Source organism: Colius striatus, chromosome 4, assembly GCF_028858725.1.
Source record: "Colius striatus isolate bColStr4 chromosome 4, bColStr4.1.hap1, whole genome shotgun sequence".
Taxonomy (NCBI): Eukaryota; Metazoa; Chordata; class Aves; order Coliiformes; family Coliidae; genus Colius; species Colius striatus.
In genome coordinates this window covers 24,507,563-24,523,909 of record NC_084762.1, presented here as the reverse complement: position 1 = coordinate 24,523,909, position 16,347 = coordinate 24,507,563, and the positions used below count along the sequence as shown (strand labels likewise).

At 36.6% G+C, this 16,347-nt stretch overlaps 1 protein-coding gene across 2 annotated transcripts in view; it reads left to right on the top strand.

Moving 5' to 3' along the window:
* The window catches only part of COBL (cordon-bleu WH2 repeat protein), a 170,517-nt gene that overhangs the window by 56,607 nt on the left and 97,563 nt on the right, over positions 1 to 16,347 (top strand). Inside the window, exons 3-6 of one of the 2 annotated variants that reach the window (XM_061994851.1) lie at positions 2,573 to 2,783; positions 3,526 to 3,754; positions 8,098 to 8,192; positions 11,555 to 11,638. In XM_061994851.1, the coding sequence (XP_061850835.1) occupies positions 2,573 to 2,783; positions 3,526 to 3,754; positions 8,098 to 8,192; positions 11,555 to 11,638 (619 nt within the window). The remainder of the gene's footprint in view (positions 1 to 2,572; positions 2,784 to 3,525; positions 3,755 to 8,097; positions 8,193 to 11,554; positions 11,639 to 16,347) is intronic. The other variant, XM_061994850.1, reaches the window with a different exon arrangement.

Genomic DNA, 16,347 nt, shown 5'->3' with positions numbered 1-16,347 from the left:
ATACAGCTGGCTATTTAGTATATACATTTCTGGTTGTGTAGGAGAACTTCTAATCTTTTCATGAAGTGACAGCTGTGCTTTGGAGCATTAGAAAATCGTGATGACTAACACTGGGGTTTTTTTGTTTTAAAGGCACATAGTGAAAGTGTCAGAGACTTCAGGTTATCCCCTTTACACTACCGATTTTCTTTTCCAATTACTTTTCCAATCAATTATCGTTTCAAGTTCCTAATGTCTATTTGATGTTGACTTTAATAAATAAGATCATTTCATTCAATTTGAAATTTTTGTTTATGACCATTTGTAGCATGAAAGTAGAAGTAATAGGAAAGTCAATGTAATCTGATAAATTACACATTTATTTCCTAGCTGTTAAAGGCTGCATTTTAAAATGGTTTCCTCTGTCAGATCCAAGGAAATTAGACCAAGCCAAACCCAAACCAACTATTTTGTTTTCTACCTCTTAAACTGTAGATACTTTGCTGCGTTTTACTGGTGAACAACAGGACACAAGTGGTCTGACACAAACTTTATCAGGGCTCAGACCGATAAATACTGCTGACAAAGTAGTTATTCTTTACTGTCCAGAATTTATGTGAAATGTCAAACAGCTTGGTAAGAGTATCAGGACAGGGCCAAAATACAGTACTCTTTGCTAAGAATAGTTGTCTGGCCAATCTTGTCTGAATCTTAAATTGGATTCACTCTCCAGTTTTATTTCTGTGCTCTAGTATTTTCTTATCAGTCATTAATATTTGATGTCTGTCACATAGCATTTAGTCTCTTCACCTAAAATTTTAGCAACATCTAATTAAAATAAGAAAGCTATGTGTTTCCTAGCTAAACAGTTGAAAAGATGATTTTTCACTTCTTTGTTTCAGCTTTAGATGTGATCTTTTATGGTTAGATGTACCTGAAATAAAGTTCAGATATGGCTGGAATGAGATGGAAGCGAAAGAAGAGCTGACTCTGCATCTTCCAAAAGTCATATTCAGCCCAAAGTTAGAAAGAAAAGTTGATCTATTAGTAGATGTCTCAGTACCATTCTCTTGCTGTGTTTACTGTCTCTCTTCTGTATGTGGCATGTACATTGAGTTAACTTGGAAAAAAACTCCCATTAAAAATCAGGGTGAACAGTGTTACGATTTAGAAGGAAAATGTTTCAAGTTTGTTAATTTAAAATCTGATACATGTAACTTCATTGCATGGACTTCCCAGCTCTCTTACTTCTCTGGAAAAAACATAAATTTTGAATTTTGTTTGTAAAATTTCTCTCTTTTATTTTCTTTTTTATTTCTTTTGTCCTTTTGAAGTTTTGTGACAATTATTTTTTCCAAAGTTATATTTTGAGAAGAGCATAAACTTGGAAGCTGTTTCAAAACTTCAGAGATACTGCTTAATTTGTTCTCGTAAATTGTACGTGTGAAGCCTGGGGATACTTTTCATGGAACAGTTATATATTCTGAGTGGCTCAGAATGGGATGTTAAAGGCTTCATGAAGTGTTATATTTAACACACACCTGCTTTGTAGTCAACATTAAGATGAAACCTCAAGTTTGGCTGTTTTTTTAAAAATTATTTGTCATCTGTACAAATTTGTTCAACATGCATGATTGTCTGCAACTTTTTTTCTCAGATGGCTGATGTGGGTCCTAATCTTGTTGTAATTGTGGTACTGTTGCTGCTGAACATATTTCATCATTTCAGTGGGAGTTATATGGAATGATAAACTATTCTTTTAATTAAGATTAACTGAATTTTAAGAAAAATCCTCTTTCAACTGCTATTCTTTTTTTTTAAAGGGTTTTTAATCAAATGGTTTACATGAGGCAAGATAATTGTCCAAATTTGAATAAATTATCAAAATATTATGTGCTACAAAAATATATTAGTGTTCCACTTTAAATAGAAACATCTAGTAGTTAGGACACCATGTATTGTTTTTCTACCAGGTTGTTTGCTTTTCTCTGAAGTAACAGTATTGAGGCTTGTCGTGGTTTAGGCCCATCAGGGAACAAAGACCATGATTAGCCTCGAGTACTGAAGAGGCTGAGAATTGCCCAAGGGCAGGGAGAGCTTAATTGCTGCTTAAGGTTCAGGACAAAACAGACCAGGCCACTCGGTTTGGGGAAGAAAACGGAAAATAATTTAATGCAACATCAACTAAAACATACCCCCCTGCCTCGCATTTCAAATTCCCGTCCCCTAAATAGTGATCGCAGAGGCACCAGATTGGCCCAGCCGGACCGGAGGTGGGTGTGAACCCAGGAGCCCCGGGGGAGAGTCCGCAAACTCTTTACCGGGTCTTCACTGCAACCCGCTCTTTATTTTAAAAGAAATATATCTGTAAACAGACAGCTGAGATTTGTATCAGATGGACTGACACTTTTAAAAATGTTCAGTGCTACACAGCTTAATGAATATTTGCATAAATTTCAGTGTAGGTGGATTCTCCTACAGTTTGGATTTGGTGGATGTATTGTCTTTTTTTTCTCCCATATTAAAAGTGAGGTAAATTTTTTAGCAACTGTTCTTTTCTCATGCCTAACGGTGAATGTCATCTTCTCTGCAGTAAAGCTGTGATGGATCTTCTGGTTGATTTATGCAGTCAATATCACTTAAATCCATCCCAACATAGTCTTGAACTGAAGTCTTCAGGAACTCAACAACCTCTGAATTACAAGCCAAACACTTTGATAGGATCACTGGATGTCCAGACAGTACTTCTGAAAGAGAAGGTTCCTGAAGAGAAGACAAGGCGAACTCTGCCGAGGGTTCCTGAGGTCAGTACTCTGTATAGCTAAAACAGTACCATGAAACATCTTTTCATTCTGATGATTTGAAGCAGTTCTTCCAGTCTTTGCATCTTCAACCAAGATGGGAAAGACTTGAGATTGATTGTAACCCATGTTACTAGCTTAACCGATTTGCATGAAGGCTGGCAGATGCCACTCTGTACTCCAGCGTTTAGATAAAATGCTTTGTTACATGTGGTTGGATAGACAGAAGTTGGTTCTTTGAAAGATACTTGACTGAAGACCAGAGTGATAGAAATTTGCAGTAGTGGCTGAAATGAGGGTGGTGGGATTGTGTGAAGTTAAGTAGGGTTTTGATGGTATTTCACTTGCCATCTTTATTAAAGATATGGGAAAAGACTGATTGTTAATAAATGTATTTCACAATGTTATGAAAATTCAGAAGAAGCAATTTTCCAAATATGTTTGATGAAATTTTTATTCTCCTGTATCAAAATGACCCTGTCATGTCTTTCAGAGTGGTACTTGTAAACATTCACAAGTTGCATCTGCCTCTGATTACTTTTGCTCATTCTCCTGTTCTTGTGAATGTCTCCTTAGTGACAGGGGAGTTCTAAGATTTAAAAGAAATATTTTTGCAGTAGAACGCATGTGTGATATGTTTGCCTAGGAGGAGCCAAGACTATCTGGAAGTCCCAAATGCCTTTAGCATTTTAAGAGAGCTTAGCCATCACAGGGGAGGGCTGAGAGTTTGTATTTGTGTCTGCAGAAATCTGTGAGGCTGGTAGTGAACTACCTAAAGACACAGAAGACTGTGGTTCGAGTTAGTCCAGAGGTGCCTCTCCACAACATCATCCCAGCTATTTGTGAGAAGTGTGAAGTCAGTCAAGAGCATGTTGTTCTTCTGCGGGATGGTATCACTGGGGAAGAACTGGAGCTTACCAAATCCTTGGAGGAGCTGGGCATAAAGGAGCTGTATGCCTGGGACAGAAAAAGAGGTGAGCTGAGACTGAAAGCAGTTGCCATAGGGTTAGAAGATGTGCCAGAAGTATTACGATCAACTTAAAAGCATTTGTGCACTTGTTCCTTTGGGGTCTGTCTGAAATAGCAGAGTGACATCTCAGTTCGGAGAGGAGTGAGTTTGTTCAGTGAACTGTGCCCAGCCAGGACAGCAGCATGCCCAGCCATCCCTGCCTGCTCTTGGGCCCTGCGCCAGGCAGGGCTGGCCTCTGGCAAGGCGCAGATTGGCTTGAGGCAGGGCAAAAGGAGGAGCTTTGCTACCTCCTGGAGCTGCTCTGAGTACAGGTGTGCATAGCATAGTGGCTCCATCCAGGCAAAGCCTGGTACCTATCTGTGTTGGGGGTTGGAGAGAAAGAAAGAAGAAACGTGCCATAGTCATGGCAGGTGCGAAAGCTGAGAGGCAGAGGCAACAGACCAGGGCTTGTGAGAAACAGACTGGATAGATTCAGAGACATTTCCTCCAAAGAGCGAAGCTATTGACGACTTAGTGAAGAGGAACAGCTAAGAGGTATTTGTATCGAAAATTTTTTCTTCATTATTCACTCTCACTTTTCATTCTTGTAGATGGTGTTGTAACAGCAACTTTTTGGACTTGAGCTTTATCAGCCTGATTGTGTATTCAAATAGCATAATTATGCAATTACTTTAAAATATACGTGCTTCAAAAATACAGGTTGACAAGAGTAACTTCCTTTGAGATCAGAAAGTGATATTTATTAAAATTGCCTTCTGCAGTTTGTCTCAATCGGTATCACTTCCAGCACAGTAAATGTCCTTATTTATTGTTTAGATAATAATCAGTCTCGTAGGTGCTGAGCAGCAGGCTTATTTTTTATTTATATAGTTATTTATTTATGTTGGCATTCCAGCTCTTCTTTCAAACTCCTTTGGTGACAGTTCTACCTTTGTGTGAGTCAAATTACAGTGAGTTTAGACTTTTAAGTAAAGTAAATGTCCCCTTTTCCTCTGGATTATTAAGATGCTCAAAAAAGTAGCTGACAACTGTCATAACTCTACTGCATATTTGTTTGGTTTTTTAAGACCTGTTTACTGTGATTAAGCTAACAGTGTTGAAGCAACATATTGAACATGCAGAGTATTCAATAGGGATTAATTCAATATACTTTAGGGACAACATATAATTAGCCTGAGCCTTTCTTAAAGTCTTTTTCTTTAAAATCATAGCAATGATGTATATACTGGTATTAATATTGGTCCTTGAATCTGTTTGTGGCCTGTACAGTCAAAACCAAGACTTCACTTCATGGCTGAGTTTATAGCAGCAAATTATGTAACAGTTCATAGCATGCTACTCTCTGCCTCAGAATTTTTGTGGTTTGTTCTTTTTTAACCTTTCAGTATACCTTTCATTATCATAAGGTTCCCCCGATCCTGATTGTATTTCAGCCTTTTCTGCTGCCTTCTTACACTGCACCATGGTGTCAAATGAGAAAAACAGTAAACAGACATAAAATTTACAAAATATTTCCTTTATTACAGTAAATTCCTTCTTCCCATATTCTCATTTGTAATCTCCCAAGAGGAATAATCCCATTGGTTTCAGTAGCAGTTGGTACATTGAGTAGATGTCCAGACTGTTATCAGAATACAGATTTTTAAAACATATTCCCACAAATGAGTAAGCCTTCAGAGGTGCTGAAAGCATAGACTGTGCTTATAAGCGCAGGTTCTAGAAAAACTTTGTGTTAATTGTTCTGTCCTTTCCCGAAAACAGAAATATCAAGTGCTGACCGATTATTACAAGTCAAGCTCTGCTGCCACCTGCTTACTTAATTTGATTTAGCAGTTGAAGCAGCTTCAAGAATGAATTGGGAATTAACACAAATGCAGCTCAACAGCTTCTAGTAGCTGCTCTACATGTCTGTTGCCAGCCAACATTTTTCCTGTAATGCTCAGGAAAACAAGTACTAGGAGTAATTCATTAATATTGTGGTTTACAAGGCAATATTAGAACTTTAATATGTCTTCTCTTGTCATTTCATTGCCTACCTTTCCAGTTCCTCCATCAAAAACTCAATCTGAACCTTCCCTGAACTATAGAGGTACTGTACAACGGTGCTGAGGGAAAACTCTCTTTCCCTTCACACCCTGTTCAATGTGGTTTTGGTAGATGGAGCTTTAAGAATGTCATGTAAAATGCTGTAACATTTTACACATTTTTGAAAATAACAAGCTATTTTCAATCTGTGTTGTCTTTTGCAAAGTATTGTTTACATGTCTGTGCTGTTGGTCAGAACAAACATATTTCTGTGCATACTGCTGCTTCAGTAATTGCCATTAAAATGCCAGCAATTAATAAATTCTGTCATTTAACTCTTCTGTGGTATGATATGTTTTTATACAGTTTCCAAGTCTTTTCAGGTTACCTAAAGCATGACTAGTTAGATTTCAGAAATACTAACATTTAAGAGGTCTGTTGGTTTCAAAATTTATTTAATAGCAAAGAATTGCTGAATTGCTATGGTAGGTGAGGTTTGACTGGATTATATTAATGCTTCTGTTTCTAGTTAAACAGAAAATGTGTATATGCTTTTGCTCCATTGAATCTGTTGTAACACTTTGCTTAATTATCTTCAAGAAAGGTATGGTTAGTTTCTAACTAGCTTTACTTCTTTGCATTACTAGTAAACACACCAAAATAAAACTGTGGATAACTTCTTTACATTTTCAGGAAGGAAGGAGTCCACCTCTGGCACGTGAGAGCCGTCAAGCGAATCTTGGCTATGGCTTCTTGCCTCTTGGTTTCACAAATACCAGTACTTTTCCCTCTAACCCTCTGTTGTTACTTGCTGTGGCTTCCTCTTTTGTGGAGCATAATACTAGTGAAAAGATCTACTGTATTTATTTAAGAAAAATTGATAGATGATATGTTGTGTTTAAAATCCCAATTTATTTGGATTATACAATGCTTAGTGTTAGTGTTGATGACCGGCTGGTACTGGCACAGCTTATGCTAATCTTTCATCATTATTGTTCATAGTTGAAGACCACATGAGTAAGGGAATTATGATCCACATATAGTTGCAGCCCAGCCCCAAACAGAAAAAGAGCAGTTTCTGGTGAATGACCATAGGCAGCCTAGCACTTATTATTTGAAGGGAAGTATTAATTTATTACTGTATTTTTTGCAGTACAGTTGCCTTTCATAAAGATAGTTTCACCACTTTTACCTCTGTGTTCATCATCTTTACTCTTCATGTGAATTCTTTGAACTACAGTGTGTGCTTTGCACTTTCTAACACCTGATGTTGTTGACATGCAAAAGTGATCTGTGTGCGCTGTGTGTGAAATGCAAATCAGTTTACAAGCTTCTTCCTTGAGGGTGTTTTTGTGAAGTGAAACTTCATTTTATGTAGACAAACAAGTCATTTGGCATTTGCTTCCTAATTTTTATTTAACAAATGACGCAAATACTTCAAAGAGTAGGAAATTTTCCTCCATACCTGAAATTTTCTGTGTGCTAGCGATCTACTGTGGTGTGCTTGGAAACAGGGAGAAATCTTTATGGTGTTATGCAGTGTACATTAAAAAAAAAAAAAAGTGGGAGAGCTTTATAGTCTCTATATTGAATGGCAAACCAATGGCTATTCCCTGTAATGCATAACCTTATCATTTTGCTTATCAATCTTGGGTGATGTGGGGGAAAATTGAAAGGACACTGAACCAATCTGAGAATTTATGCAGTTCCTTAGCTGGTTTGAGGTCATGCATGTTTAAGCTCTTACAGCCCAAGGTGCATGTAAACTCACCCCTTTTACCACCTGAAGTAAAAACACCAAGATGAGAAAAGATGAGCACAACCAACTGGTTTCAATTGTAAGGAGAGTCTTTTTTCCAAGGGAAAGGTCTCTCTCCTTTTCATGTAGCTTTATCCAAATCTGCGTTGAGAGTCTCTCTCTTAACTTCAGGATGTTAAGTCAGGCCTGTGAATTGTTAAAAGATATTCATCACAATATTTTTTTTGAAGTTTGTTGTTTTGGGTTTTTTAGTATAGGACTCCCATGAGTACTAAGAACCTTGATCATGTTTTGCCTCTGATTAAGGATTACTAAATTGTGATTGAAAACTTATTCAGTTTTTTAAATTTTTGAATTTGTCTCCATTAGATTTTCGAACAAACTCAGAACAAATAAAAATTTGATGAAAAAGAAAGTGCAGGATCTAGCAGTGACTTAAATAATTCAGTCTGTAACGTCTCCAGCTAAAATAAGTACAGCGTTTAGATGAGGTATTTTAAAATACCACTCTTTTGAATCTTTATTTCAGAAATGTAAAAAATATTCCATTGTAATTGTTTCAGAGCCAAGTCAAAATGCTTCAGTAAGCAATGATGCAATAGAAAGGGAAAAGACCAGGCTTCTGGGATTGTTTCAAGCTGATAGAAGAAGCAGCAAGGTAAGTGTTCAGCAGTGTACTACCTCACTAAAGATAATTATTTTCTTTCCAGATGTATTACATCTGTGGATGGTGGCATTTGTTTAAGGTTTTGGATTCTTTTTTTCCTTTCTTTTTTGTTTTTCTCCCAAGGAGTAATCTGTTAGCAGGTGGATAAACTATGTTTAGTCATTGCAGCCTGATGGAGATATCAGCTGCTTATTAAAAGACTCAGGCATGTTCAGCATTTACTTTTTTTTTAATGCTATAGGCTCAGCAGGTGTCAACACAGGGTAGTAGTTTCAAGCAGCTTATGTCCACTTGTTAGTAGTGCTCAGATTACAAAAGATATTTATGAAAGAATGGATAAAATATAGAACAATTAAGATATCAAGTAGAAATATCTCATTAACTCTTCTGTGCACAGCTGATAATCTATTTTAAAGCTTTTAGATCTTTAGGAAAGTTGGTGGCATCATGCTATTGCCAAGTCTGTAAAACCAATGAATTAGGTGTAGGAGAAGTAACTTGCAGTACTAAACTGAAGGATCAGTTTTTGCTGGGATATGTGTTAGACATTTTTAACTTTGTTTTTAATTTGAGTTGGAAAATGTAAAACCAAATTTTATATGAAAGAAATGTCCTTTGTTGAGATGCCTTTATGAAAAAAATATCATTTATCACAGAAATTAAATACAGAAAAGTTTTTTAGCTCAAGGTCATAGAAGAATACTCGGCTTTTAAATTTATACTCTTTGCATCTTTACAGTCCCTTCCCCCTTACCAGAAAAGTCTGTCATGTCAAACCGTGACAGCATCCTTCACTACAAATATCACTGTGAACTGGTTTTGATTGAAAATTATTTCATACTCTAGGATGTCAGAGTAAAAAACGGAATTTTGTTTTGTCTAATTTAAAAAGCCCTCCAAGGCTTTTACAGTGAAATCATAAAACATATGTCTCATTAACTGGTACTGAGAAACACATGGTTTTTAATGGCCTGGTGTCTCACCCTTTCAGTCTTCTGAATCATGTTTTTAAAACTGTGAAAGCTTTCCAAAATGTGTACTGGTTCTCTCCCCTTTTGATTATGATCAGATTTGAAGTGCTTCTGCTGTGTAATAGCTTCCTTTAGGGCACTGGGAATTACTGTGGTGAAAATCTGTTCTGGAAAATCTGGATGCTGAGCTATTCTTGACTTCTTATAAAGGACACGTGGGAAGTGTATTTTACCAGATAGGAAGTCAGTCACTTTCAGAGTGTTTATCCTTTGTAAGAAAATATTTCCCATTTAGAAGGGTACAAAAACTGGAGCAATAATGCTGTGTTTTCCTGGACAAATCAAGTAAACGAGGAGCCCAGCTTGAGCCTCTAGAGTACGCTGCAGGGCTGCAATTTCTCTGAAAGAACCAAATATATCACAGTGCAATTTCTGCATTACAGTGTGTCCTCTGAATTTGTTTTCCTAAACTTCAGTATGCAGTGTTTGCTCTTGGAGTTTTAGTTCCTGAAGCAGCACAGATTTAGCTTGTAAAATATTAATGCTTTCAACCTTAGAAGAAGTTGCTATGAAGCATCCCAATTCTGTGGTTACTGCAGTGGGTTTTTCACAGCTGAGTTTGGGATGAGTGTCCCAAGGTAGCAAACTCCTGTCTTTTTTTTTTCTATTCTCTTCGTTACGCTTGTTAATCAGAGACAAAGGAGGTGATACTTTGGAAGTTTTTAAAATACAAATCTTAATAGATACTAAGGATGTTGAGAATCAATTTACAAGTTACAAGTAGTATTTCACCTGAGAAAAAGTAGGAACTATGCAAACAAGTAGGAGAAACAGCTTCTAAATCTGAAGTAAAGTTGTAATAAGTCTTTCTTGCTGCTAGTTCTGAAAAGTTAATTGACTTTTCTTGGGCATTTCTTACTTTCATGTGACACATACTCTGTACTTGTTTATCTTGTTTAGTCTAGCAAGGAAGTCATTGCCTTTTCAATACAAACCTTTAAGAGTTTGAACCCAAATAGATGGGAGAATTGCTGAAAACTGAAGAAGACTGCAACACACAGGGGCAAGCAGATATAATACATCTGTCTTGGTATTGTGGAAGACTTCTAGCCAAAACAGCAGTGAAGTGACTGAACAGACTTAGCAGAGTGAGGGCAAATTAAATTCTTTTAACAAAGTATTTAGTAGGTTTATGAAGGGATTATATAATGGGATGCCCTGGGTTTTCAGGGCATTCAAATCCAAGGCACAGACTGTGCTCTTTACAATTTTTTTTACACTTTTACTCCTTTGCAAGACTTAAGTCGGTTCTGCTTTTTTATTTGTTTCCATTACGATTTGCAATGATGAAATGTGTATGTGTATGGTCATGCGTAGTCTGTATTTCAGAACTAGTTGATCGCAAGAATCGTCCAAAGTCTTGCAGAGTAGTAGTGCCGCAGAGTTGCAGGCCTTTACACACGTAAGGGAATTTCTTTTGCAAGAGAAGAAGAGTGTTAGCCTGTGTCGCACACTGTCCTGGATTAGATGTCAGCGCACACTACAGGCCTCCACTCAGATTTCCATGCCTCTACATATGCTTGCTTTTCTATCTAGCTCACTGAAAGCAATAGTCATGGTATGACAAGACACTAGATCTAACTTTTGGGAAAAAAAAAATCCACTACCTTAAAAACAACATGTCATAGAATGAAAGCAGAGCCCTATTCTCATGGTTAGTACAAATTTGTTAAAAGTGTTTTTAGTTAACTTTGTACTGGCAGGCTTACTGCCAGATCAGGTATCATCTTCTTCTTTCCATTCTAATTTTATGCTGGATCAGTTGCCCTCTGTTCTCCTGCAGCTGGCATAAAAACCATAAAGGTGGCATGAACTTCATATCTTTTTGATGTGAAATGCAGTCATGCGCCTGAGGCTAAATCCAGATAAAACTGGCTCTGTGAAGCAATCCAGTATACCAGAGATATTCTGCAAACAATCATGGCATCTAGGCTTATGTAGGATATATACTAGCATACAGAAACAGTCCTGCCCATTGACAAATGGCAGGGAAGAATTTCTCTGCTTGTTCCTCTGTGCCTGTGGATACAGGAGGGACTTGAAATCTAGTCTCTACTGCTGCATGAATTGCTTACTACCTGTTTTTGTCTTTGCCCAAGAATTGTTCTGATTATTTGTATCGTTGCTCATCAGTCTTTTCTTAGGACATTGCACACATCAGAGAAATTTTGCAGACTAAATTCAGTTTCTCAGCAATCAGGTCCAGCACTACAGATGCAATTTGTCTTGCTTCTGTGATGAGGTTTGATGCCTTATTCTGGCATCTTTTTGCCATTTTATTTCCTTTGATGCTGGTGTGTAGGATACTTGTTTGTGTTGCAGACAGAGGAACACTTGATGATGAACAGAGATTGTGGGGAGGAGGATGTTTTTAGTTCTTCGTCTACAAGTGAAGGAAGCTTGGATGTAAGTACTAACTCAGCTTATAGACGCTATTGCATTCCTATTAGATCCTGCAGTTTGAATAACCAGAAAACACTGCTATTCCTGATGCTTAGCCAAGTAGAATTAGAAATGGCTTGCTTTTTAGCAGGTTTAGTTTTGCATGTGCACAGTTCAGATATCTTGAAGTTAAAATAGAATGCACTATCTTCAAATAAAACTCCCTAGCTTCACTATAAATAACGTTTCTTTCATAGTTAAATTCAGCACTTGTGAGCAGGACATAGGTGGTTTGACTGTAAGACTGTGACTGTACTGCATGATGCAAATTTGTTTGCCTTACCGGTGTCTTTTTGTTTTTTTCGTTAATAAAACGACACCACTCATTTTTAGCACTTTACTTGTCTTCTGCAGTCTGGCAGTGTTCCATTTGTTTCATAAGTAGCTTATAAGTAGCTTAGAGGTGCAGAGTACTTTTTTTTTTTTAAACACTGGAAATAACGGAAAGGATTTTTATTAAGTACATCATTAGGCTTTGAGGTGCAGAAATCCTCTGAACCACATTTAGAACATCTTTTAAGTGTCTGATAGACTATTAAATTATGAAGATTTAGGTAACTAATTAGAAAATATGAATCGTAAATATTTTTGTAATGCTGTTCTGGTGGATTAGTAATCACAATAAATGCTATATCTTTTTTGTTGCCTTTTTTAGCTACTTGACTTTTTGTTATCATATTTTCAAAACCTGGAGAAGACTCTAAATTACATCATAGACGCCTGAAAGGTGAGATTCAGCTCTGAGTCTTCCTTTCACAAACAGATGTTTGGAAAAGGAATACAGATACACAAAATGTACACCTCAATAATCACAGAGTTTGTCAGAAAATTGTTGAAAAAATGGAGGAGTGAGAGAACAAGTCCCAAATAAAAAGAAAAATATAAAAGAAAGAGACATATAAGTGATTGACTATGAGATAAAAAAATGCCTAGCTCTGCAAATCTATAAAGAATTAATAATGAAAGCATACTAACACTAAAAATTTGACTAACACTATAAAGATGAAAGTTTTAGTGGGAGACCTCTAACAATATAGTTGTAGTAGAGGGTGATGTAGGTAGTTGAAATATACTAGGTGAACGTATAGAAAAAATGTCACAAGCTCTGCCAAAATAAAATAAACTTGTGATTTACATTCATTGCTATTATAAATTAATCTCAGTCTCTTGATACTCAAGTACAAGAAGAAGAGGAAAAAGAGAGGGATTCCAAATAAGGATACAAAGGTAGTTCAGATGCTCTGCATGGTCTTTTACACTAATTTGTGGCATCTTTCCCAAAAAAGAGGCATCTTTGTAAGGGAACATGTAGGACAAATAATAAATTAAGGGGCTTTTTCCTTCTGACATTGATGAAAAAAATGTTTAAAACTTTCTTGGACGTGTAATTGTCTTCTAAAGGCAGATTGGGAGGAAAGGGATCTTGAAGAGGTAAAAAATGTTTTAAGTACATACTTAAATAAAAGCATTGACATAGTTCCATTCAGTTTGGTACTACTCTGTTAAGCTTGCAGAAGAAGTCAGTCTAACAGTCCAACTCCGTGGCACAGATGGACACAGGTCCATCCATTGAACCAGCTAGATGGCTTTTGAGAAAAACATCAATAATTATGATGTCTTAGATAAAAATTCTAAAATACTCTAAAATTGGTATAAATAGTTTGAATTAAGGTAACATTGAAGTTCAGCTTAGCAGTTCCTTATATGGGCAAGACTTTGAGACCATTGATGGTTCTGAGTAATTTTTGTTTCATTTGCTCAAAGGATACCCTCACTTATTTACTGAGGACTACTGAGGATCCTTATTCAAACTAAGTGGTGTCTTATGTGGCTGTATACGTGAAGTACACATTTAGAGTTCATTATATAGAAGTTTAATTAAGATGAGATAGGACTTTTGGCAAAACATCGTCCTATAGAGTCTTCTTCTTTTTCAAATTCCTCAAATCTGCTTTCTGGTTTGTGTCATCTGAAAGTATTTTGTATTTGCTGTGTGGGAATCAAAGCCACAGTTTCAGATTTGTTTCTGAAAGGAAAAGAGTTTGCCACTGCCTGCAACATAGTGCCATGAGGCACACTGTCTGGATCAGGAACATTTTTTCTTGCCTATAAGGAAACAGGCAATTTATGAAGTACTACGGAGCTAAGGGCATGAGCAACTAGGTATGCTTAGTTTAAGTCCGTTCCTCACTATTACATGATGGTTATGTGCATTGAATTGTAGAAGTAATGATTATATGTTGGGTATTCATTGGGTTTTGGTTTTTTTTTGAAAATTGAGCAATATGAATGAAATCATGGTATAAGAAATAGATCTATAGTATTAGTTCAAGCACAAGTTATATTTACTTTTTAACCATCAAACCCCATTCTCAGTGTCATATTCGTGTAATTATTATTGAAATTATTAATGCCTCAAAATTAATTCGGATTGTTGGTGAGGAAGCAGATTTTCAAAGTCAAGATGGGAAAGTTGACATTTGAGGTGAGAGGACATTTGTTCATGGTATCAGCAAAAGTATAAGTGAAAAAAGAATTTGTTGTAAAAAGTCAAGAAAAGAATTCTCCATGACAGTCCTCAGAGTGCAGCCATGCATTATGCCACACAACAGTAAAGGATTTGAAATGTAAGGATGCATTATAAATGAAGCAGAAATCTTTTCCCTTAATCTTTTGCAGTTTTGTGCTGTGCAGGTGAGCTTTACCTCAGGTTAACTTTTCACAAATCCAATGCTATTGAAATACACTGGCATGTAAATACAGCATACAAACAAAGCAGTTGGAAGTTGGCCCACAGTATTCTGCTCTTTGTGTGCCAGCAGCAGTCAGAGCTGCAATTTCGAGCAGCTGGAGAAAAAAAGGAATTTAAATAATCTCTACCGCTTGGTGTCACTGTCCTCAAATAAACTGTTGATCAAGATGAAATCTGGTGTTTGGAATGCAGTACTAAAATTAGATGGTTTTATTTTTGGGGCCTTTGTGTGTTTTCATAAATCAAAACTGAAAAAAAACATATGAAATGCTGAACAAAGTGTAACTCTGATATGGAATTTGTTTATGTAAGAAATCAGCTTGGGAAAAAAGTATTTGGAAGTACAGCCTGGGACACTTATCAGAGGATTTGAAACTTCAGTGCAAACTCTTATCACACAAAGTTTCTCTAATCAACAGAGTAATATTAGAGGATTTCCTTCAAGACTGATTTTACAAAATCTACTCTTCATTGAATATCTGAATATAGGTGTTACTCATAACAGAATCAAGGAACCTAGATGGAGCAAATAGTCCAGTAGTTCCCTGCTGAAAGAATCTGTTGTGGCTATTATTATATATATTCATGAAAAAAACTATCAGGGGAAAAAACGTTTTAAATTTGAACCAGTTATTAGACATGTTTAGAATAAGTGTATGTTTTGTTTTGTTTTTATTTCTTAATACCTGTATAACTGCAAGGTCATGTTGTAGAAGAAAAAACTGCTGTTTGAAAAAACTCATCAGGACTTGTGGTGCATTAGTAACCTTGGTAGTCACTTCCTTAAATGATGGAAACAGATATTTTCCCTGTAAAGCTTTTTAAAAATATATATTATTTACCTTTTCAGAGCCTTGTTTGCTTTTGATGCACTCTAACTTTTATATCCTTGCTGATAGCAGGAGTTGTATCGTTCATGGTACGTTTTCCCAGTTCAGAAGTGGTTGGAAAGAAGGCTCAAGTACAGTTATGTAAAGGTGGCTGGAAATGGGATTTCTCTTCAGCCATATTCAGGTCCCACGTGATCAGTTAGTACCATCTGCTGTCAAGGATTTCACCTTGACCAGGTACTGTTTGGGGCAGTAGGAATGAGAATACTGCTGGTGTCACCTAAATGGAAGTTCACAGCCATCTACTGTTAATATTTCCTTGTGTCTGACAATCACATTCCATTTAATTTCTTGTTTTTATAGTCTTGCATCTTGGTCTTCTAGCAACGCTTAGGATGTTGTTGGTTTTATTTGTACTAGCAGGATCAAATCCTGGGATAGTACTAGTGCCCTTGGTTTGCAAAATGTAACAAGCGTGAGTATGGAGAGTTGTCCTGATGTACAGCAGACTAATCTGTTCCTCCTAGTCTTCTGTTACAGTGTCTGTAAGCCAGTAGTTAGATGCTAGTGGAGATACAGTCTTCATTTGTGCAACTGTTTGCATGATTAGAAGAACAGCAGATTTATTAAATGCTAGCTATCTCGGGATAAGGTTCACCATCATGATATGGTTAGTTTTATTTTTATATTCTGTGATACATTTTGGAAAAAAAATACCATTGTTAACTTTCCTTGGTAAAAAAAAATATTTGCCAGTCACAACTGGCTCGTGACTGGCATTCTGAGAATTCTAATAGGTAGCAAAGATGACCATGTTCAACTTTCTTTCTCCTTGTCTGCTGAGAGCAGGACAAAAAGTAATGAGCTTATGTATAGGAATGAAAATTTAATTTGGAGGGAAAAAATGTCTGACAGCATGGAGATTTGAGATAGGAGTGAGTTATTAAAGAGAATGTGAAATCCTTATCACCTAATCTGTAAAACTTTCAAAAACGTCTAGAGCATGAGTTACACATACCTGATTCTGTCTTCAAGTAGAGGGGTAGATTAGATGGACTGTGGAGGTGCCTTTCAGGCAAATTATGGCTGCT